The sequence below is a fragment of the Epinephelus lanceolatus genome, chromosome 13, assembly GCF_041903045.1.
Source record: "Epinephelus lanceolatus isolate andai-2023 chromosome 13, ASM4190304v1, whole genome shotgun sequence".
Classification (NCBI taxonomy): Eukaryota; Metazoa; Chordata; class Actinopteri; order Perciformes; family Serranidae; genus Epinephelus; species Epinephelus lanceolatus.
Genome location: NC_135746.1, coordinates 11594437 through 11619052, shown reverse-complemented (window position 1 = coordinate 11619052; position 24616 = coordinate 11594437). Strand labels below are relative to the sequence as shown.

The following is a 24616-nucleotide window of genomic DNA, read 5'->3' as shown; positions in this document are numbered from 1 at the left end:
ATGGGGAAGGTCAGCAGTGTCAAGCTGGTCAGCATGATGAAGGAGGACCTGCACCAGCTTCACCTCCAGCATCCTGGCATTAAGATAATATTTTATTCATTGGCCCAAAGGTGCAGGTGGGAGGCTGGTGGCAATCCAGCAAAGATTGATAAGGCCAGGAAATGTGTTTACAGTGTTATGGCTACATTTGTTCATAGCTTAAATGGTGCCATAATTGAGCACCCTCACATCAAACATATTCATCTCACACCTAGGAGAATTTATATGTTTTTAAGTAAATTAGTTAATTGTCTTAAAGACCACCTCCAAACGCCGTGAACTGCTTACAGTTGGCAGTGTCACTGCTTTTGAATTTGGCCTTTAGGACACATTTTGTTAGGCCTGAACATAGCCCAGGCTGTCATGGCTAATGTTGAGTTTTTGATATTCATCTATAACTTGTTTAAAGTTTCAATAAATTCTATTTATATTTGAACTCCTTTTGTCTTTGTTACTGCCTGAATGTTGTATTTCACAATCAAATCTGACTGTCAGTTGAAAGGACAAACAAATCATACACTACAGATAAAACATTAAGCATTAATGTTTAACATTGTCACTGACAAAAACTTAAGCAGTTCATTTCTGTGTGGGCCTGATTATTTTAACTTTGTACTTGAAGATAACTAAGCACCTTACACCCAGCAGCAGAGCCTGAGAAGATTTTGAAGAGTAACCTTTGTTTGCTGCTCTGTTAGAAGTCTAGTTTTAACACAGAAGAATGTGACTGGATAAAAGGGCTCAAAGTGAAAAACAAAGAATTAGCTGGACACAATAGTTTTGAAGCCCCCAAGGAGGTATCACTTGTTGCTATGTTGCCAACTCTGAGAGGGTCTTCCTCAGGCAAAGGTATTGTGACGTTTTTATAGTGAGGCAAACAGAAAGATAATCAGCCAATTATGTGTTACGTTTTTTTAGCCTCACTATATAAGCCTCAATACCGAGCAATACCCACAGAACCTTCTCATATGTCACAACATCACAAATAAATAATACCTCCTACAGGACTTAATTAATAACTATTATATTTTGTTAATGGTTTAAATCATCACTATATTTCCAATCATCACAGGAAACTGATGAATGACAGCTTTCAAAAAATTAGCTTTTACTCTAAAGTAAATTTTGTCTGATCCATTTTATATAGTAAAATTTATAAAAATTACACAAACAGTTTAACAAAATTAAGTCAAAGCTTCCATTTATGAAAACATCCATATTAAAAGGTTACAAAAAGTACACATGAAATAAATGAAAAGATTTATAACAGTAATTATAAAACCTATGAATTAGGACCCAGTGTCATAATTTGCAAAATCTTAATTTCTTGTGAAACAACCTCTTTACTGTGGAGTAAACATCACATTGGTTGAGGCGTTGTAACTTTCCTCAAGTGTCCTACATGAGGGAAAGATGACAGGTTAAAAACAAAGGTAGAAAACATAGACTGCAGCCTGTCTTGGTTAAAAGCCCATTCACCACCAAAATGATCTTAATGCTGAGTAAGTGGCTGTCATTCATAAAATAGTTTTGTGTTTAAGTTCTGTAGATATTTGACTTTATATCTGAATGTGATTTTAAATTTAACAGTGTACTACCAAGACAACTGGAGTATGAATGTACAGTATGCAATTCATCCATATTAAAATAACTGTTGCTATCAAAAGGAAACTGAACTGTTCTCAAAGCTCACTGCCACTGTGGAATCATGCTATGTTCGGCTGTCTCATTATGAGAATATTTTATTCCATTGGTTCTTCACAGACTGTGTGTGGGGAAAAAGGTAGTAGTTCTCACTTTGATAAAGGGTCTTTGCATAAAAGGCACTAAAATGTTGAAGTTGGTAAATACATGTCATGTTCCTTGAGTGATAAAATCTTCATTTGGCCTTTTGCATCAGGGGAACACTAAACTGCACTGGTGTGTCAGTAATTTCACCTTATCAGTAATGGTACAGAGCAAGCTGTGCCCTAATCAAGTACTTAGTAATGTATGACAATTAGTAATTTATGTAATGCATTTAAATGTATTATGGACAATAATTCATCATTTTAAACTAATAAGTTTCCTGACTCTTTGTGAGGTACTGTATAAAAAAAGGTGTCTTTATCCTGGAGTCAGTGCTGAAGTGATGACTCTCAAAGTGTTCACTGCACAGATGGGAAGTCTTGTTTGGAGTCCAGTTCTGTCTTCTCGTGTTGAGTGTCCACTGGTCCAGTCTGTCTGGGTCACCTAGAGGAAAACTTTACACAGACAAATAGATATTAAAAGTAATATATGTGTTAGGTTACCTACTTCACAGACACCTTTACATGCAAACAATACAACTTAAATTACTTCAATGTTCAACAGATCATAATCAATTTATTTTAGCAAAATAAAAAGGTGGTGGCCATCAGTCCTCATATTCTGTCTGTGCATTATCTATTGTTGTGTAACTACAGGCCTATATCATACACTAATCTTCTTAATATTTTATATGTGACAGTCAAATGTCACATTCGTTTTTTTTAATTACGTTACACACCTTATTGTAATTTCACACAGTTCGCCACTTTTTAATTTACTTACACAAGTATAGCCTTAATGTTACGTTAACGTTACACTGCTCATATGACAACGTTAACATTGCATCACGTTAGCTAACTAACGTGGTGGACCTTTATTTTCAAACCTCACACAGCCTCAGCCTTTTGTTCAAAATATTCTCTCCCTAAGTGCCTACATCCTAACACTTCTCTGTCAGGCTCTGACTTCGATGCATCCCCGGACTGGCGTCTTGCTCGAAGGCTAACCGTAAGCTAGCTGGTTAGCTAGTTAACAAGCTAAGCTTGTGTTGTATCGTATTGTCTGTGGCTCTGTAACTTGATGTGGATGTTGCTGCTGTGATACAGGTCGCACTTGAAAATGAGACCTCCGGTATCAACGTGATTTTACATGTATTAAATAAAGGCTTAATAATATAATAATAAGCTGACAAGCTAGGTGGTGACCGCAGACAACAATACACGCTGCTGACAAGCTAGGTGGTGACTGTGGTGACCGCAGACACCGATACCCGTTAATTAGTGCTAACATATAAACATAAATAAAATAATACTAGAATTTCCGAATTTCACTTACCGAAAAACCTGGAGCACATACTTCTTGGACGGTCTGTTGGTATAATTAATCTAACAGCAAGCCATATTACTCCAATATTTGCCTGAAAAAATATCCAAAAGACACAAACACGGCTGGGAGGACAGTTCAATGCCTTGAACATGGGCACGAATTGGCTGAGTTGACGCCGAGCAGACGGCCGAGTCTGAGCTCAGCTCCGCCGAGCTCCGCACAGCAAAGCCAGCGGCTAGTTAGCATGCTAGTTAGCCACCCGTGATGGTGCGACCTGTCACTCAAAGTGACCACGCCCTTAATTATGCGCAATTTCAAACCTTAATAACATTTAAACGGAAGAGTTAGAAAAAAATTCACCCCCCTCACAGTTGTCATGAAAGGGGAAATTAACTATAGAGACCAAAACCATTTTTTGTACCAGGCTGTAAACATGTTTATTTCTGCTCTAAAGTTGGACATTTTAACATGGGGGTCTATGGGAATTGACTCACTTCCGGAGCCAGCCTCAAGTGGACAGTCAATGAACTGCAGTTTTTGGCACTTCCGCATTGGTCTCACTCGTCTCCCTCGGAGGTTGGGGCTTGGGAAAAATGCGTCAGATTCTAAAGCCGTGCAAACTAGTCATTGAACATAATTTGCATATGAAAATATCTATTTTATTTCCTCCTCTTTGAATGCATCGTGGGAAATCATCTTGCTCCTCTGACTGACTGACACAGTTGCCATCCTCACTGTCTCAGCGCATAACGTTCAGCTTCTCTGTCAGCAAGTTTGCAGCATGGAACACCTCTCCTGGACATCCACCTCCTGCCTCCTGGGACTCCAGAGGCCTGGTCTCTGCGGTGGTGCTGTCTGTCTGCTTCCTGCTGGGAGTTCCTGGAAACATTGCTGTGATCATCCTCAGACCAAACTGGGAGAACATGTCCAGTCTGAGCCAGCTTCTGATGCTGAATTTGACCATATCAGACCTGCTCTGCCTGATCACCCTGCCTCTGTGGATTTACACTCTACTGTTCAGCTGGAAACTTGGCCTGGTGGCCTGTAACCTCCTGACCTATCTTGTGTTGTGCAGCATTTATGGAATCATGCTGACTGTGAGGTCAGAGGTCAGAGGACAGAGGACAGAGGTCCTTAGATCAGGTAGGAAAGAGGAGGCTGCTGGTTCTGCTGTGGCTGGTTGCCATGATCCTGTCTATCTCTCGTTTAGTGGTTCGGCAGCTGACCACAAATCAGCACTGGACACACTGCGATTGGAGCTTCTCTTCTGAGGCCCAGCAGGTGGCCGTGCAGCTGACAGCGACCCTGATAGGATTTATTTCAATTTCTGTTGTGGCATTTTCATACATCGGCCTTTACAGAACAGTGGACCAGGCAGCTTTCTTCAACAACCCACAGACGACCCGGCTGGTCACAAGTATCATCGTGACCTTTTTTGTCCTCTGGATGCCCTATCATATCATAAATGTGCTTGGTGTGGCAGGTGTTTTACTCAAAAGTGAGAGACTGATGAAGTTTTTTGGGGACAGTAAGGACATTGCTACAGCACTGACATTTGTGAATAGCTTCCTGAATCCACTCCTTTATGCGTTTGCTTCTAGAAACATGTGCACAGTGTGCCAACAAAGAGAACATTAATACTGGTTTTAAAGCAGAAGTTCACCTTTCCTGGAAGTCTGATCATTTGATGTAGTATGACTGATGAAAAGCCAAAGAAAGACACCTGAAGGAGCTGAGGATGAGACTTTACAGAAAACTTTGAACAGTTGTAGAAGTGAAGGTTCAGGTGAAAGAGGACAAAGTGAAGGAAACAAGATGCTGTGGGGAAATTTGATATTTTATATTACGTGTGAAAGCATGTGTGCACATATATACAGGCTATGTTGTTTTATTACCGACATAAACAAACATTATGAGTGAGGTCGAATGTGAAACAAATCATCATTGTGTGAAAAATGCTTTAACTTTGACATCATGTTTAATGAATACTGTTATTGAATGGAATTGACTGTATTTGAACATGTGGAGTCTTCATTGTTAGGTGTAAAAAAGTAGTGCTCTGGTTTTAAAGATTGTTTGATACGCATCAACGTTTCAGATGTGTCCCTTTGTATTTCCTGTTGGGGGGAATTTGCAGTGTATGTGACTGACATCAGTTAACAGGAACTTAACATGGACGCAAGCTGTTCCAGAGCAATTGACCTATGGCTAAGCCACGCCCCCCTCCACTCACTTGGACAAACTATCAATATTCAGTGACCGGCGCTATGGCAGGTGTCACAGTACACGGCATTTTGCAGCAGGAGGGAATTGATGGTTTTTGGGGACGTAACGATCAGATGTCATTGAGAAGTAACCAAAAGCGCCTAAACTATGCATTGGAGGGATATATTCATCATTTTATTGTTGAGAAGCTCGATGAAAAGCTTAAATTACAAGCCAAAATTTACAGGTCACAGTGTACGCTTGTGAACTGCATCTCGTTGCTGTCGCCATCAAAGACAACAAGTTAAAGTGCCACTGAAGTTAAGGTTTTGGCTCAGAATATGAGAAAAGGATAACAGCCTTTTTACCATCTTTACCAACAGTGTCTCTCCGTTAGTTCGGTGCTACAGTATTTACACTGAATCATTCAGCATAACGTTTGCCAACCTTTGTTATCTCTGGAATTACAGATAAATTAATGAAGCTAAGCTCCAGAAGTTAACGTTAGCTTAACTAGAGCCCTTTGGACAACAGCTAACAATGATGTACGATCAATCAATCAATCAATCAATCAATTTTATTTATAAAGCCCAATATCACAAATCACAGTTTGCCTCACAGGGCTTTACAGCATACGACATCCCTCTGTCCTTAGGACCCTTGCAGCGGATAAGGAAAAACTCCCCAAAAAACCTTTAAAAAAACGGTAGAAACCTCAGGAAGAGCAACTGAGGAGGGATCCCTCTTCCAGGACGGACAGACGTGCAATAGATGTCGTACAGAACAGATCAGCATAATAAATTAACAGTAATCCGTATGACACAATGACACAGAAAGAGAGAGAGAGAGAGACAGAGACAGACAGAGACAGAGAGAGATGCAGGACAGACGGTAATGACAGTAGCTTACAACAACATTAATGAAAGTATGAGTATCTATGAGTGTTAACTAAAGGTAAGGCTTCCTTAAGTAGCCTAGTTGGGATGGGGTCTAAGAGACACGTTGATGATTTAGATGAAGAAATCACTGCGGTCAATTCTTGAAGAGAAATCGGGGAGAAGCAATCTAAATACATATTAGGTCTTATAGCTGTGTTTGAGGTTAGATAGGTACTATCTGAGGACAGGAGGTCGTGGATTTTGCCTCTAATAGTTAGAATTTTGTCATTAAAAAAGCTCATAAAATCATTACTGCTAAGGGCTAAAGGAATACAAGGCTCAATAGAGCTGTGACTCTCAGTCAGCCTGGCTACAGTGCTGAAAAGAAACCTGGGGTTATTCTTATTTTCTTCTATTAATGCTGAGTAATAGTTTGCTCTGGCATTGCGGAGGCCCTCTTATACGTTTTGAGACTGTCTGCCCAGATTAAACGAGATTCTTCCAGTTTGGTTAATCGCCAATTCCTTTCAAATTTTTGCGATATTTGTTTTAACTTATGGGTTTGAGAGTTATACCAAGGAGTGAACTTTCTTTGCTTTGTTAACTTCTTTTTAAGAGGGGCTACAGAGTCGAGTGTTTTTCGCAGCGAGCCTACGGCGCTATCGACAAAATGATCAATTCGGGAGAGGTTAAAGTCAGTACGGGAAACCTCTGTTACTGAAGGACATGGTATTAAATTTAACGACGGAGGAATCATTTCCTTAAATTTTGCGACAGCACTATCTGATAAACATCTAGTATAGTAACTGTTGCTGAGTGGCATGATGATCACGAAAGTACAAAACTAGAACAAAATAGGCTAATGAACTCCCAGCAAACAAGGTGACATGATGAACAACGCAGCTAGGAGCTAACGTTAGGCTAACTTTAGCTAACGTTAGCTAGAGATGTTAAAGATAACTTTATATTTCTTTCCAGCAAAGTGACAATATGTTGCCTCAAACATGATGTTGACTTACCTTAGAACAGATGTAGACATCATTGTTAATCTTATTCACGTTGAGTTGATGTTGTGGTCTAACGTTACCACACAACTTTATCCAAAGGAGACACTTTTCTCGGTTGAGATGTGGTTTAAGGTGTAAAAAATACACCCCGTCGCCCAGCCTCTCAGGATACCTTGTGTCGGAGTTGCATGTACCCCATGCACACCGTTTGACCATTTTTAAACTTCAAATCCATATCGAAAAAGCTCATGAAACTGAACAAAACTGACTTTCTGTAATGCATTTCAATGAACATCCAGACAGAGAATGTCCGAGTGTATGGGAATGGCTATACGCACTGTGATTGGCTCATCGTGTTTGAGGGCGGGACTTAGCCATAGGTCAATTCAGTTCCAGTGAAATGGTCCCCAGCCTACATTATATATTTTTGGCTGGACCACCTCAAAGCAGTTTTTGTTGTTGCTGCTGCGCAAAGAGTTTGTTATTCTACCTGCAGAGCTTCACACAGTTTGATGCAAATATGCTGTTTGTAATATGGTGTGATCACAGTGTGTGTGTGGTTGAGTGAGAGAGAAACCGTGATGGTAGATGTATGAATGGCCTGCTCACTGGCCTCTTCAAACGGGCCGTAAGACAGCTGCAGTACATCCAGAATGCTGCTGCTCGAGCCCTGACCAGAACCAGGAAGTACGAGCACATTAGTCCTGTGCTCAGGTCTCTACACTGGCTTCCTGTGGCTCAGAGAATAGACATTAAAGCAGCTCTGCTTGTGTACAAGTCTCTCCACGGCCTAGCACTAAAGTACATCTCTGACATGTTAGTGCCATATGAACCATCTCGGACTCTGAGGACCTCAGGGACCGGCCTCCTGCTGGTGCCCAGAGTCAGGACTAAACATGGGGAATCAGGATTCCAGTTTTATGCAGCTAAAATCTGGAACAGTCTTTCTGAAGATGTGAGACAGGCCTCTACTCTGACAATGTTCAAATCTAGGCTCAAAACAGCTCCATTTCACTGTGCATATGACTGAAAGGATCTTATCTGCAGTCTTCTCTTTTAAAGTTCATTTTATAATGATTATTTATGTTTTTATTTTGTATTGTGATTTTAATGCATTTTCTTGTTCTGTAAAGCACTTTGAATTACTTTGTGTACGAATTGTGCTCTACAAATAAACTTGCCTTACCTTGCCTTGCCTATGAAGAGATCAGCAGGAAAGTTGTCATGTGGGACACAGTGTAGGTTTCAGCTTGTTGAGCAAATGCTTCTGCTCATCGCAGTGAGCATCAACTTTGGCCCTGGAGACAAAACAAAGTCCTGAAGAAAGTTATCTTGCTCTGTTTTTGGTAAGAACCACACGTGATGCTGTGTCAATGCTCATAACTGTCATGGGATGTAACCTAGGTCTGGTATGACCTCTCATTTAATCAGTAGTGGTAATAGCAGTTGTAGATATCAACATTTGCTTTTTACTGGCAAGAATTCCAAGCCAACATTTCCATGATGCAGCACATCTATTCTTGTTACTTCTGTTGTAATGAAAGCTGTTCCCTGTGTAGGAAATGTGGGAAAATGCATCAGATTATAAAGCCATAAAAACTATTCATGGAACATAGTTTGCATAATTGAAATACTGTTTATTTTTTTACTTCCTCCTCTTTGAATGCATCGTGGGAAATCATCTTGCTCCTCTGACTGATTGACACAGTTGCCATCATCACTGGCTCAGTGCACAACGTTCAGCTTCTCTGTCAGCAAGTTTGCAGCATGGAACAACTCAACTCCTCTGTGGTCACTTCTAACATCTCCTCCTCTCCTGGACATCCACCTCCTGCCTCCTGGGACTCCAGCGGTCTGGTCCCTGCAGTGGTGCTGTCTGTCTGTTTCCTGCTGGGAGTTCCTGGAAACATTGCTGTGATCATCCTCAGACCAAACTGGGAGAACATGTCCAGTCTGAGCCAGATTCTGATGCTGAATTTGGCCATATCAGACCTGCTCTGCCTGATCACCCTGCCTCTGTGGATTTACACTCGTCTGTATGGCTGGAACCTCGGCCTGGTGGCCTGTAAGCTCCTCACCTATCTTGCCTTGTGCAGCATTTATTGTAGCATGCTGACTGTGATGGTCCTGAGTGTCCAGCGCTACCTCCAGGTGGTGCGCCTACAGAAGTTCTTAGATCAGCGAGGAAGGAGGAGGCTGGTGGTTCTGCTCTGGCTGGTTGCGATGATCCTGTCCATCTCTCGTTTAGTGGTTCGGCAGCTGGCCACAAATCAGCACTGGACAAGCTGCCAATCTAGCTTCTCTTCTGAGGCTCAGCAGGTGGCCGTGCAGCTGACAGAGACCCTGATAGGATTTATTTCGATTTCTGTTGTGGCATTTTCATACATCGGCCTTTACAGAACAGTGGACCAGGCAGCTTTCTTCAACAACCCACAGACGACCCGGCTGGTCACAAGTATCATCGTGACCTTTTTTGTCCTCTGGATGCCATACTATATCGTAAATGTGCTCGGTGTGGCAGGTGTTTTACTCAAAAACGAGAGCCTGATGAAGTTTTTTGTGGACAATAGAAACATCGCTGCAGCACTGACATTTGTGAATAGCTGCCTGAATCCACTCCTTTATGCGTTTGCTTCTAGAAACATGTGCACAGTGTGCCAACAAAGAGAACATTAATGCTGGTTTTAAAGCAGAAGCTCACCTTTCCTGGAAGTCTGATCATTTGATGTAGGATGACTGATGAAAAGCCAAAGAAAGACACCTGAAGGAGCTGAGGATGAGACTTTTCAGGAAACTTTGAACAGTTGTAGAAGTGAAGGTTCAGGTGAAAGAGGACAAAGTGAAGGAAACAAGATGCTGTGGGGAAATTTGATATTTTATATTACGTGTGAAAGCATGTGTGCACATATATACAGGCTATGTTGTTTTATTACCGACATAAACAAACATTATGAGTGAGGTCGAATGTGAAACAAATCATCATTGTGTGAAAAATGCTTTAACTTTGACATCATGTTTAATAAATACTGTTACTGAATGGAATTGACTGTATTTGAATATGTGGAGTCTTCATTGTTAGGTGTAAAAAAAGTAGTGCTCTGGTTTTAAAGATTGTTTGATACGCATCAACGTTTCAGATGTGTCCCTTTGTATTTCCTGTTGGGGGCAATTTGCAGTGTATGTGAATGACATCAGCTAACAGGACGTTAACATGGACGCAAGCTGTTCCCGAGCAATTCAGTTCCAGTGAAATGGTCCCCAGCCTACATTATATACAATGGTGGAAAAAAGTTTTCGGACACCCTTAAAATTTTACACAATCTCAAATATTATCATGAAATATTTGTGGAAAAATCTTTTTTGTGTTTCAAAAGGTGTGGCTGCATTAGACAGATACAAACAAATACAAATTATAATTTTTTGTTTATTGTTTACAAGAAAAACTAACAAAACTAGATTCTTGACAGTTTCAATATGTCAGTTCTCAACATTGTCGGTATCAAAGTCAACAAATAACAGAGAATGTGTTCAAAACTGAACAAAAAATAAATAAACCATCACATCATCAAATTAATATTTAGTAGTCCTGCCATTGGCACGCAGTAGAGCTCTAATCCTGGCTGGCATGTTCCCCACGAGCCTTTCACACTGTTGAGGGGTAATCTTGTCCCATTCTTCTTGAATTACTGCTTTTAATTCTTCTAAATTCTTTGGTTTATGCTTTGAAACAGACCTTTTGATAATCCACCACAGATTTTCAATGGGGCTCATGTCCAGGGATTGAGCTGGCCACTCTAAGACCTGGATACTGTGCTCCTGCAGCCAAGTTCTACTGGCCTTGGATGTGTGGCAAGGGGCATTATCTTGTTGAAACATCCAGTTTTTACCTCGACGGAACAGTGCACGCGCAGAAGGGAGCATGTGGGTTTCGAGAATGGTACAATACTTGGTAGAGTTCAATGTGCCATCACAGACAGTGAGATGACCAACACCAGCAGCACTCATGCATCCCCAAACCATGATACTGCCTCCACCATGCTTGACAGTAGGTACTGTACATGCTGGAGATAATGCTTCGCCTGGCCTTCTGCATACCCTCACATTAGTAGGAGGAAGATAAAGCTGGAAACTGGACTCATCTGACCACAAAATCTTCCTCCAATTCCTGGCTGTCCAGTTCTTGTGTGCCTGGGCCCAACGACACTGGGCTAACCTCTGTCTCTCATTGATCAGGGGCTTCTTGATAGCCTTGTAGGACCTTAAGCCATGATCTAAAAGTCGGCCACGTACAGTGCGGGTGGAACACTGGACACCAGTTTGGTTTGACCACTGCTGCTGAAGCTCCTGTGATGTCATTCGGCGGTTTTGCCTGCACATGCAGATCAGGATGCGGTCATTTCTTGCTGAAGAAACCCTTGGACACCCAGATCTTGGTTTGTCTTCCAAGCTGTTGGTTCGTCTGTATTTCTGCAGAGTGTATCCAACTGCTGAAGGAATGCATCTGCACTTCCTGGCTATCTGGCGGCAGCTGTACCCTTCCTGGCTGAGAATCTTTATCTTCAGGCGTGTTTCCTGCGTTAGGTTCCTTGTTTTAGCCATTTTTGTGTCTGAAGAACTTTCAATTATGCTGGCTTTATGTAGACACGAAGCTTGGCAACAAAAATTGTGTCTTTTAATAAAAAGAACGACCTTCATCACTGGTACCAAAATTACCCAATACTCAAAATTTCTTATGTATTTTTATGGAACCAATCAATTTTAAGTTTTTAATGGCTTTTTTAGGATTTAATTAGTATTTTGGCTGTGACTGTACTAAAAGAAATTGCACTTGAAGACCTAAGAGTGATTCTTAATGCAATATTTCACAAATGCATGGGGTGTCCGCAAACGTTTTTCCACCACTGCATTTTTGGCTGGAGTTTGTAATATCGTGTGATCACAGTGTGTGTGTGTGTGTGGTTGAATGAGAGAGAAACAGTGATGGTAGATGTATGAAAAGATTAGCAGGAAAGTTGTCATGTGGGACACAGTGTAGGTTTCAGCTTGTTGAGTAAATGCTTCGGCTCATCACAGTGAGCATCAACTTTGGCCCTGGAGACAAAAAGTCCTGAAGAAAGTTATCTTGCTCTGTTTTTGGTAAGAACAACACATGATGCTGTGTTAATGGTCATAACTGGTCCGGTATGACCTCTAAACATTTAATCAGTAGCGGTAATAGCAGTTGTAGATATCATTTGCTTTTTTGACGCATTTCCATGATGCAGCACATCTATTCTTGTTACTTCTATTGTGATGAAAGCTGTTTCCTGTGTAGGAAATGTGGGAAAATGCATCAGATTCTAAAGCCATGCAATCTATGCATGGAACATAATTTACATATGCAAAATTCAGTTTCTTTTTTTTTTACTTCCTCCTCTTTGAATGCATCGTGGGAAATCACCTTGCTCCTCTGACTGACTGACACAGTTGCCATCCTCACTGGCTCAGTGCACAACGTTCAGCTTCTCTGTCAGCAAGTTTGCAGCATGGAACAACTCAACTCCTCTGTGGTCACTTCTAACATCTCCTCCTCTCCTGATCATCCACCTCCTGCCTCCTGGGACTCCAGAGGTCTGGTCCCTGCGGTGGTGCTGTCTGTCTGCTTCCTGCTGGGAGTTCCTGGAAACATTGCTGTGATCATCCTCAGACCAAACTGGGAGAACATGTCCAGTCTGAGCCAGATTCTGATGCTGAATTTGGCCATATCAGACCTGCTCTGTCTGATCACCCTGCCTCTGTGGATTTACTCTTTACTGTTCAGCTGGAACCTCGGCCTGGTGACCTGTAAGCTCCTGTGCTCTTGTGTTGTGCAGCATTTATAGTAGCATGCCTTCAACGCTACCTACAGGTGGTGCGCCAGAGGTGCTTTTGGCCTATCATATCATAAATGTGCTTGATTTGGCAGGTGTTTTACTCAAAAACGAGAGCCTGTTGAAGTTTTTTGTGGACAGCAGGGGCATTGCCTTATCACTGACATATGCAAATAGCTGCCTGAATCCACTCCTTTATGCGTTTGCTTCTAGAAACGTGCACAGTGTGCCAACAAAGGGAACATTAATGCTGGTTTTAAAGCAGAAGCTCACCTTTCCTGGAAGTCTGATCATTTGATGTAGTATGACTGATGAAAAGCCAAAGAAAGACACCTGAAGGAGCTGAGGATGAGACTTTTCAGAAAACTTTGAACAGTTGTAGAAGTGAAGGTTCAGGTGAAAGAGGACAAAGTGAAGGAAAAAAGATGCTGCAGGGAAAATTGATATCCTTCTGTTGGGATTCACTGGACCACAGATGATTTGTCATTAAATCTAAACTAGACATGTGAAAGCTCTTCTCTGGGTCTTGCCATCTGAAATGGTAAGAGACCGCACATTCTTTGTTCTTCAAACAAAGGACAGTCATTTGGGATTCATCTCCACAGGGTGTCTCGTTGTGACACCTAAGTGAGAGACCAGTCGTCAAACTTGATTGGACAGTTCTTTCACAGTGACATATGACTCTGTGATGTCACCAAACAAAGTTTAGGAGAAGTTCTGCTCTCTTCACTCTCTCTGCCCTCTTTCTCCTGAGCTGCTGACAGGCTCTTGCTCCCAAGACTCTCTTGTTCTCTTTCTCCTGGACCACAACCCATTCATGCTCACAGCAGGAGCGGAACCTGGAGACCAATTAAGTTAATATGCCAGACACAAGTTTTGCAAATAACTTTCCAGCAACAAGGAGAACCAAGTTGAGTTAGCACCTCAGCATCTAGCCCTGCAAGGACACTGAGCTACCGGCCTCCTCAGATCTGCACCTTTGGAACAAGGACACAGCAAAGACTGCTTCTGGAACCGCAGCTCTTTCCAGCCTTCATCTGCCAGCTAACAAAAGCAGCACACCACCAAGTGACTCTTTCTTCCATCCATTCCAGGATCGGTATTGTAACGACTGGGCATAGCATCATTGCAGTTGTACAAGCTAAGCAAGACTTACTTTTTCAGTTGTAATCTATTGCTGTTATTGAGTTGGTGCTGTGATTGTTTGCAGTTATGTTATTGGGTAGTTGGCTCTACCAAAGCTAGGTGATGTTAGTTTGCTGTCAAAGACAGAGTTTTGCATGCAACTTAACAGCCTAACCAAGACCCTTTGCAACATGTTTTGCATACACATACTCACTCACAAGTTGGCTTTCAACAGAGCTACACCCAAAGAGGCAACACAAAGTTCCTGCTTCTTTTCCTTTGTCTTTGTCCAAATCCTCCCCCAATCTGAAGCCATCTTTGATTCCGCCATCTTGAAGTCCTCTGTTGTCAGCCATTTTGTTTTGTTGGCCAGACGGCCCTTTGTTTCACACACTCATCCTTTTGTCTCTTTCTCTCACACATACAGACACACACAGACACACACAGACACACAGACACAGACACAGACACAGACACACACACACACACACACACATATTTGTATATAGTTAGTTAGAATTTGTGTGTTTTGTTGCTTTGCTTTCTTTATGAATGAATATGTTTGGAAGTCATACCTGCTGCCTTTTCAGCGTTGCACAAAAGTGAATGAATAGTCAATCTCTGCTTTGTCAGGAACTCCGAAATCCTTCAACCAATATTATTAATATGGCAATTTTAGTGATAGTTATTAATTTAATTATTAATCAAATTTTCAAATTGATAGTTTAGTGAATTTATGAGACCTGTTTTATTTACCAGCTATTGATTTTCCCTCATGGTGCCCCATGAGGTGATTTAATGTAAATTAAGTCACACTATTAAACATAATTAATAATTATTATTAATAATTATTAACTATTTCCGATAGCCATTTTGATACTCAAATTGAAGATCTGTTACGAGGTCAGGCTCGTGTTAAGGCTTAGATCCAAACTCTTCATTACGAGTGAAAGCATGTGTGCACATATGTACAGGCTATGTTGTTTTATTACTGACATAAACAAACATTATGAGTGAGGTCGAATGTGAAACAAATCATCATTGTGTGAAAAATGCTTTAACTTTGACATCATATTTAATAAATACTGTTATTGAATGGAATTGACTGTATTTGAATATGTGGAGTCTTTATTGTTAGGTGTAAAAAAGTAGTGCTCTGGTTTTAAAGATTGTTTGATACGCATCAATGTTTCAGATGTGTCCCTTTGTATTTCCTGTTGGGGGCAATTTGCAGTGTATGTGGATGACATCAGCTAACAGGACGTTAACATGGAAGCAAGCTGTTCCTGAGCAAGTCAGTTCCAGTGAAATGGTCCCCAGCTTACATTAAGTATTTTTGGCTGGACCACCTCAAAGCGGTTTTCTTGTTGCTGTTGTGCAAAGAGTTTGTAATTCTACCCGCAAAGCTTCACACAGTTTGATGCATATATGCTGTTTGTAATATGGTGTGATCAGTGTGTGTGTGTGTGTGTGTGTGTGGTTGAGTGAGAGAGAAAGAGTGGTGGTAGATGTCTGAAGAGATTAGCTGAAAGTTGTCATGTGGGACACAGTGTAGGTTTCAGCTTGTTGAGTAAATGCTTCGGCTCATCACAGTGAGCATCAACTTTGGCCCTGGAGACAAAACAAAGTCCTGAAGAAAGTTATCTTGCTCTGTTTTTGGTAAGAACAACACATGATGCTGTGTTAATGGTCATAACTGGTCCGGTATGACCTCTAAACATTTAATCAGTAGCGGTAATAGCAGTTGTAGATATCATTTGCTTTTTTGACGCATTTCCATGATGCAGCACATCTATTCTTGTTACTTCTATTGTGATGAAAGCTGTTCCCTGTGTAGGAAATGTGGGAAAATGCATCAGATTCTAAAGCCATGCAATCTATGCATGGAACATAATTTACGTATGAAAAATTCAGTTTCTTTTTTTTTTACTTCCTCCTCTTTGAATGCATCGTGGGAAATCACCTTGCTCCTCTGACTGACTGACACAGTTGCCATCCTCACTGTCTCAGTGCACAACGTTCAGCTTCTCTGTCAGCAAGTTTGCAGCATGGAACAACTCAACTCCTCTGTGGTCACTTCTAACATCTCCTCCTCTCCTGGACATCCACCTCCTGCCTCCTGGGACTCCAGAGGTCTGGTCCCTGCGGTGGTGCTGTCTGTCTGCTTCCTGCTGGGAGTTCCTGGAAACATTGCTGTGATCATCCTCAGACCAAACTGGGAGAACATGTCCAGTCTGAGCCAGATTCTGATGCTGAATTTGGCCATATCAGACGTGCTCTGCCTGATCACCCTGCCCCTGTGGATTTACACTAGACTGTACGGCTGGAAACTTGGCCTGGTGGCCTGTAAGCTCCTGACCTATCTCATGTACTGTTGTATTTCTCAATTGCCATTTTTCTACCCGAAAGTGATTGTTGTTGTTGTTGGCGCATTATCACGGTGACTCAGGGTGTAACATTTAGGTAGAAAGCATATGTTGTTTTAGATTCATTACTGTTTAATGATGAACAAACATGACTGAATTATGTTTGATGGGGAACAAATGTGAAGTCTTCACTGTTGCAGATATGAAAAGTAGTCATAGTTTTAGTCATACTGTAAGACTGTACTTCCCCTGCTGATACACAGTTTGAGGGTGTGGTTGTCTTATTTGTCATAGAGAGCTGCAGATGATGAAGAATTTTGAGGTTTAGCAATGTCTCACATCAAGTCAACTGTGTGCTGATTACAACTGGTCCTCAGCCAGAGCTGTAAAAGTAAAGTTAGTCAAGAATGAATCCGGTAAAGAGTCAAAGGACCAATGTTAAAGTGATACAGACACACATCAGTCAAAGACTCAATTATTACTGTTATCATACTGACATAGTGTTTGTGGATAGCAGGATTAATTACCTGAAAAGTTCTATTGCACACTAAATACTCAAGTCAAAGTTCATTCCTGGCTTTGGGAAAGCATTTAATCCTATAACATGATCTTCATCAGCAGGTGGAGTTTTCTCTGTTGCTGCTTCGTACTTCCCTGACCACTTTAAAGGGTTACTTTGCAGATTTTCAACCAGGTCTGTGTCACCATGGTGTGGGGAGTGTGTGCAGATGAACAGTGTTTGGCTTCTCCCCCTTGCTGGCAGCGGCGGAAACTCCCCCACCTGTGACGTGAGCAAAAATCCACCAGATTATGCATCATTAAGTGGAGTTTGGCCAGTGAATAGGCGGGAAGCTCTGAATGCTGGTGGCTCGGGGGCAGCCTTAACACTGTTCATCTGCACACACTCCCCACACCATGGTGACACAGACCTGGTTAAAAATCTGCAAAGTATCCCCTTAAGGGCTTCTCAAAGTCACAAGAAGTTGTTTGTCAACAGCTGTCAACAAGTCCTTTGGGTACCCCTCCCAAAATACAAGAAATTTGAACATCTGCAATTCTATGACAAGTAAGAAAGCTCCATCTGCTGATGAAGATCATGCGATATGATTGAAGGCTCTAGTACAGCTTAACAGCTACTAAATGGACCTTGTGGGGAGTTTATTTTGTCAAAATACACCAGGCTGTATTAAAATATATTTTTTAATTACAAAACTCAAGTTACTCATTACTTTCAAAAATAGATAGGCTACATAGACGGCATCACAATGTTCGTTTACAATAACCTCGAGGTAGAAAACCCCTGCGTCACATCAACACTGCCTCAATTTGTTAGTTTTTATCCACCTAGTAAAAGGCCCACCAGAACAAATTAGTTTAAGTGAATGCTATATTCAGAATATTGTCACCACTCTACCTTGCTGTCAGCCCTTTCTAATGGGGAACTGAAGCCGTTATCTCAAAGCCACCAGTCTCCATTGACAAAAAACGTAATTTAACTTCACAGAACACAAGAGTTGATGGGCTACTGCTGCCTTTATTGGTTTGTGTGCAAGGTAAAGCAAAGAAAATATTCCAAGTGTAATGTATAGTTAAACTGATATAGATGTTTTTTGGGTTTTTTTGATAGCTAAAAAGTGTTTTGCTGTGGCCTTGACCAGAGCGGTACATTGCTTAGCTTCCATGCTGGTAGATTTGGTTTATCAAAGACTAACAAAGAAACACAGTAGATAAAATAAACACAGCAGAAACATCAGTTAGGTTGGACCCCAGTGTTGTACTATATATCATTGAATGTTAAAATTACGTCTGAAAATGACAAAAGAATTGCCATTTTTCTCCCCGAAAATGTTGTTGGCGCATTATCATGGTGTCTCGGGGTGTAACATTTATGTAGAAAGCATATGTTGTTTTAGATTCCTTTCAGTTTAATGATGAACAAACATGACTGGATCATTTTTGATGGGGAACAAATTCATTATTCTTTATTCGGATCCCCATTAGCTTCCACCTTAGGAGTTGCTAATCTTCCTGTCAAATCATTACAAACACTAATATAAAAACATGCCAGTTATACAGACACTGACTGACACCTTGTCAGTCTAGACAAAGTTACACATTAAAACAGACTAATCCCCCCCCCCCAAAAAAAATTGAGATTATTGTTGTGGGAAATGCTTTACCTTTGCATCATGTTTGAATGTGTAAAGTCTTAACTGTTGCAGATATTATAAGTGGTCCTTAGGCTTTATTTTTACTTCCCTGAATGTGTTGTGCTGAAAACTGTCCCCTGTGCAGGAAACAGAATAAGGTGAAATGTAATCAGATAATGAAGCACCAGAAAAAGTACAGCCGTGACAGAATATGTGATATCCGGGTAAAAGTTCAATTCATTTGCACCAATCATTTCTTTTTTACCTCCTTCCTCTTTTTACACATCAAAGGGGAACATCTTGTTCCCCTGACTGACTGACACAGTTGTCATCATCACTGGCTCAGTGCACAACGCTCAGCTTCTCTGTCAGCAAGTTTGCAGCATGGAACAACTCAACTCCTCTATGGTCACTTCTAACGTCTCCTCTCCTGGACATCCACCTCTTGAATCCTGGGGCTCCAGAGGTCTGGTCCCTTCGTTGGTGCTGTCTTTCTGCTTCCTGCTGGGAGTTCCTGGAAACATTGCTGTGATCATCCTCAGACCAAACTGGGAGAACATGTCCAGCCTGAGCCAGATTCTGATGCTGAATTTGGCCATATCAGACGTGCTCTGCCTGATCACCCTGCCTCTGTGGGTTTACGCTCTACTGAATGGCTGGATCTTTGGCCTGGTGGCCTGTAAGCTCCTGTCATTTCTCATTTACTGCAGCATTTATGGAAGCATGCTGACTGTGAGTGTGCTGAGCATTCAGCGCTACCTCCAGGTGGTGCGCCTGCAGAAGTTCTTTGATCAGCGAGGAAGGAGGAGGCTGGTGGCTCTGCTCTGGCTGGTTGCAATGAGCCTGTCCATCTCTGCTTTAGTGGTCCGGCAGCTGAAGACAGATCAGAACTGGACAAGCTGCCTACCTCACTACTCTTCCGAGGCCCAGCAGGTGGCCGTGCAGCTGACAGAGACTGTGGTAGGATCTGTTTCAATAGCTGTTGTGGCACTGTCATACATCGGTCTTTACAGAAAAGTGAACCAGGCAGCTTTCTTCAACAACCCACAGACGACCCGGCTGGTCACAAGTATCATTTTGACCTATTTTGTCCTCTGGATGCCGCATCATATAATAAATGTGCTTGGTGTGGCAGCTTTTTCACTCAAAAACGAGAGGCTGATGAAGTTTTCTGAGGATGCTTCAAACATTGCTGGAGCACTGACATTTGTGAATAGCTGTGTGGATCCACTCCTTTATGCTTTTGCTTCTAGAAACTTGTGCACTTTGTGCCAAAAAAGGGAACATTAATGCTGTTGTTAATGCAGAAGCTTCCATTCCTGTAAGTTTAAACATTTAATGTTTCTGTGAAAAGCCACCGGATATCTAAAGAGATTGCAGAACCCTGACAACGCTTTGGGGAACTATTTTATTTCTTGCGAAAATGAAAAAAAGTTTGTGGTTCAATAATGAACTTTGAGGTTAAGCAACGCCTCCCCTCAAATGAGCTCTGTGCTGATTTCAACTGGTGCTGAGCCAGAGCTGTAGAAATAGAGGTTTGTTAAAGTGAATCAGGCAAAGAGTCAAAATATCAGCAAGTAAATGACAGATTCTATCACATTTACAAGACAATACCAATGAACTTGGGTTATAATCATATTTTTTATTTCAAAATGTATTTTTCTCTGTGTGTATGTTGACGTAGATGTGTAAAGCCTTAGCTGGCATTTTTTAACTGATAATGACAGTGTATGTCTTAGCATCTTAGCTTTTATGGGAGAGATCCTGGCAGAGGAAACAACAGTTAATGAAAAGACTGAATAGTGTTTGTATTGGAGAGCATCCAGTGAGAGGACTGACCATTTGTCTCCAGTATTTAGCAACAGACAGACAGAAACAGACGAAAATAGAGGTGAAGTGAGCTGTACTTATGATTCAAACAGATGTATAAACTCATTTAGTGATTGATTTATTCATTCATTCTTTTTTCTTCTGTTTAGGGCTGCTAAAAGCTAGACACATGTTCAAACGGCAGACTTTTCCAGCTCTCACTGGATTTTTTTTTTTTTTTTGTTATATATATATATTGTATATATTTTGTCTCAAGTAAACTGTGTTGATGTATTGTGCAACGCATTCTCATTCTGACCTCATCACATATCGGTATTTGTTCATGGACCTTCCATGTCCACATAATGTTAGAGATAACCTGGTTCTCTTTTTGTTGACGTTCAGGGATGCTGTGTCAATTACGCCTGTTACATACGTTGTCTTCTTTCAAAATACACTTCTGTTTTCACAAGAAATTTACTGTTTATATACAGTGTCTTTAAAATAAATGCACCACGTCAGTACAATAATGCGAATGAATGTTTTTGTTTTCCTCCAACAACCAATGCTTGTGGTTACGTTTAGCCAACAAATGCAGATGTTTGGGTTTAGGAAAAAAAGAACAGGGTTTGGCTTTATAATCTTATGGAACACAAACACCACTCTCCTGGGTGAAAATTGGTGTTTGTTGGACCCACACACCACCCCTCCCACCCGCCCTACTTGGATTTTAGCCACTTTAACTTATTTCTGGCTGTTAAAGGACAGCTTTTTTCATCAGTGTCTGACGCCACAAGTCACTGCCCAAGTACCGGATTTTGACAACTTCGGAGTGAGACCGGGTTGTATTGTGACGTTATTGTATCCCAAAGAGATTACAATACATTAATAGTATATATCAACGCGATCTCAGTCCCAACACGTCAAATATCGACACTTGGTTAGTAGCCTGTTACCAATGCACTGAGGTACCCTTTAGTGGTGGTATGACCGGGCGGCGCCATTTTTGACACTCCACATAACTGCCATAGTATAAAGAGTGAGAAAGTCAGTACAGGGTGGATGAGAGGGGAATATCAGTCAAACAAACTCAGGACTTTCACCTGGGAGTTCGCTGTTTGTGTCTCGTTTGCAACCAGAATTCCAATGAGTTGTTTTAATAACCGTGTAGTGTGCTAGCATGTGTAGCATGCTATGATAGTGACCTATGTCACATGATGTATGTGACGTGTATGTCGCATGATGTCACATTACATAAGTAACAGACGTACTCGTTTTAAGCCAAACCATGTTTTTTCTGAACAGAGCACGTACTTTTGTTGCCTAAACTTCAGGAAGCATGAAAACAAAGTTTGTTACCTACGTTTACTTAAAAAAATTAGTTAATATAATCTTTATTTATAAAGTGCTTTTCAGACAGAGTTACAAAGTGCTTTACATGTCAGTAAGTAAAACAGACAAGACATGAAAACAGCAACTTTTAAAAGAACTGATAAAAACACTTTAGTGCATATAAACTAAGGGAAATAAAAGACAGTCTAAATGAACTTAAAACTCAGGTAAAATCAGGAAAGGCTCTCCGATAAAAGTGTGTATAAAGAAGGGACCTAAAAGAGATCACTGATTCGGCCGACCAGATTTCCTCGTGCAAATTGTTCCAGAGCCTCGGGGCCCCTTTAGTTTCCAGCTGGGCCTCTGGAACAGACAAAAGAAATCAGCTGCCCGAGGACCTCAAAGTACATCCTGGCATCTACGGCACTAAGCGGTCGGAGATATAGCTGTGAGAGAGACCATGGGGAACCCTTAAAAGTAATCAGTAAAATCTTAAAATCGACTCTAAAACATACTGGGAGCCTAGAAGCTAAAACTGGAGTGATGTCATTTTGTCTCTGGCAGCTGAATTCTTAACAGTCTGGATTCGACTAATAGATCTTTGAATCAGGCAAGAAAAGAGGCTATGTAAATTGATACGCTGTACCTGAGCATCCAAAATTGATGCTGGAGGAGCGCCTAGAGCGTCATAGTTTGATGTGTCGGGCCTCTGACCATTTGACGAGTTGGGAATGAGAATGTGTTGTATATGTGCACCATCTTGCTTTGTTTTGAATGAACTTTTGTACTTTAATGTCAGAAAGTGTGAATATCAGCGACAATATCATACTGTAAATATATTACAGCTAAAACTTCTGCTTTGTAAATGTTACTTAAATGAAAAGCTCTGTCCAGTGAGAAGACTGATATCAGTCCAGACATGAGTCGTATCAATCCTCTCACCTAATTCTCAGCAAGAAAGTGAATACCCATATTAGTATTATTATTTCAGAAATATTATTAGCAAAATGCACTTAAAGTATCAAAGTAACTGATGTTAGTTGAGATGGATCTTAGTTTTAAATGGTCTACTGTTACTGTATTTTAATCTATGTTTTATATTCTTATATTGTGTTTGTATATAACTAACTGCTGTGAACGAATTGTAGTGTTATAAAAAATGCAATATTTTTTACTCAAATGAAGTAGAGTGTATAACAGGGTTTCTACAGCTTAATTAAGGCAAGCTAGATTTAAGACTTTTTTTTTTTTTTTTTTTTTTTTTACTTTTTTCATGCCACTTGCAATGAAATCAAATACCAATTTTACAATAAACAAATAAAAAAAAAAAAAACATGACCGGACATTAATTACTTGAGGTAAGGGAAAATTTTGCCCAAATGTTCAAGTAAAATAAAACATGACCAAGCTAGGTGAAGGGCTGGTTGTTCTGCATCATGAAAAATTGATTTAAGACATTTTAATTCCATTTAAGGCCTTATTTTTAGATTACTGAATTCAATGGCTTTTAAGACTTTAAGGACCTGCGACCCTGTGTAAATGGCATAAAATAGAAAAAGTCAAGTAAAGTACAAATATCTGACATTTGTTGTTATCTGTTGTACTTAAGTACATGCCACAATGTTTATTATCCACTTTTTTTCTGTGTGTCGGTCATTGCGGCATCTTCTTAATGATATGAACTAGGGATGCACAAATTATCGGCCGATGATGGGACTTTTTTATAATTATGCATTATTCAGATAATTAAAATGGTAGCCGATAAATAGCGCCGATAATAGGAAGCCAGACTGCTTTCATTGATTTAACACGGGCAGCTTCTACACACCTGACATAGTGGCTGGCAGTACGTGTACCTTTAAACTTGGTTTGTGAGCCGCAAATAAACACAGAGAAGAAGAAAAAGAAGAACTGCAGCTCGCTGTTGTGAGGGCAAAACATGTCGCATGTCGGGTGGACGTCTTTCACAGTTCCAGAGGAAGACAACAGGATTGCACCGAGGGTCTGATCTCCAACCGCCAAACAGGCACTGAAGGACCGTCTGTTGTTAAAGTTCGTAATAACTGATAGCCATGTGATGCTACAGTTAGCGATTATTTGTATAGCTATCTCTCTGGCTGCGTCTGTGTGTGAGACACAGTTGTTTGTTTGTCTGAGTTGAGTGTTACTTGGTAGTTGTAGGCTAGTCTATCATGGGACGATGTTTATAAAGATGCAACGTGACAACATAAACTTCACACACCAGATGTAATGTGGACCTGCCGATGTTCACGAGTCAGCTGTCAGTGTTTGTCTCTGTTAGTAGAGGCTCCACTCTGCAGTGTAGTTTATACACTTTACTGATACACCAGATAACTACACAGCAATACTTGGCTTCATCATTTCCTCTTTCTTACCGTTAACTATAAATTTAATACTGATTAAAAGTCATATTACTTTCACATCCTTGTATTTATCATGTTCATCTGTAGTGTAGGGTTATATGGGGGCAGGGGCGTTGATGGTAGGCTTAATGTTGGCAGGTTTGAAGAGTCACAACTGTTCTTTGTTTTTGTTGTGTTGGTAATAGTGATGTCAGTTTGATTTGGTTCAGTCAGAGCTATGGAATATTAAATCAGCCATATTTCTCACTACATCTCAGCCTTTCTTACCCTCATGTGACATAAACTACAGCTTATACAAACTGTGAAATATCGGTTATCGTGTCAGTTGAAAACATCCATACTGGTGCAGCCTAGTATG

At 40.8% G+C, this 24616-nt stretch overlaps 2 protein-coding genes and 2 pseudogenes across 2 annotated transcripts; all 4 read left to right on the top strand.

Moving 5' to 3' along the window:
* Positions 1-4927, top strand: LOC144466587 (leukotriene B4 receptor 1-like; annotated as a pseudogene).
* Positions 4928-8956: 4029 nt separating this feature from the next.
* LOC117271138 (leukotriene B4 receptor 1-like) lies at positions 8957-10177 on the top strand. The gene has a single exon (XM_033649244.2). It carries the CDS (start codon positions 9011-9013, stop codon positions 9917-9919), a length of 909 nt encoding a protein of 302 aa, XP_033505135.2. The 5' UTR covers positions 8957-9010; the 3' UTR covers positions 9920-10177.
* A 2545-nt stretch (positions 10178-12722) lies between these two features.
* On the top strand, positions 12723-15133 carry LOC144466468 (uncharacterized; annotated as a pseudogene).
* A 642-nt stretch (positions 15134-15775) lies between these two features.
* Positions 15776-23174, top strand: LOC117271135 (leukotriene B4 receptor 1-like). The gene is made up of 3 exons (XM_078173733.1): positions 15776-15876; positions 16207-16350; positions 19200-23174. Exons 2-3 carry the CDS (start codon positions 16266-16268, stop codon positions 20021-20023), a joined length of 909 nt encoding a protein of 302 aa, XP_078029859.1. The 5' UTR covers positions 15776-15876; positions 16207-16265; the 3' UTR covers positions 20024-23174.
* Positions 23175-24616: the final 1442 nt, after the last annotated feature.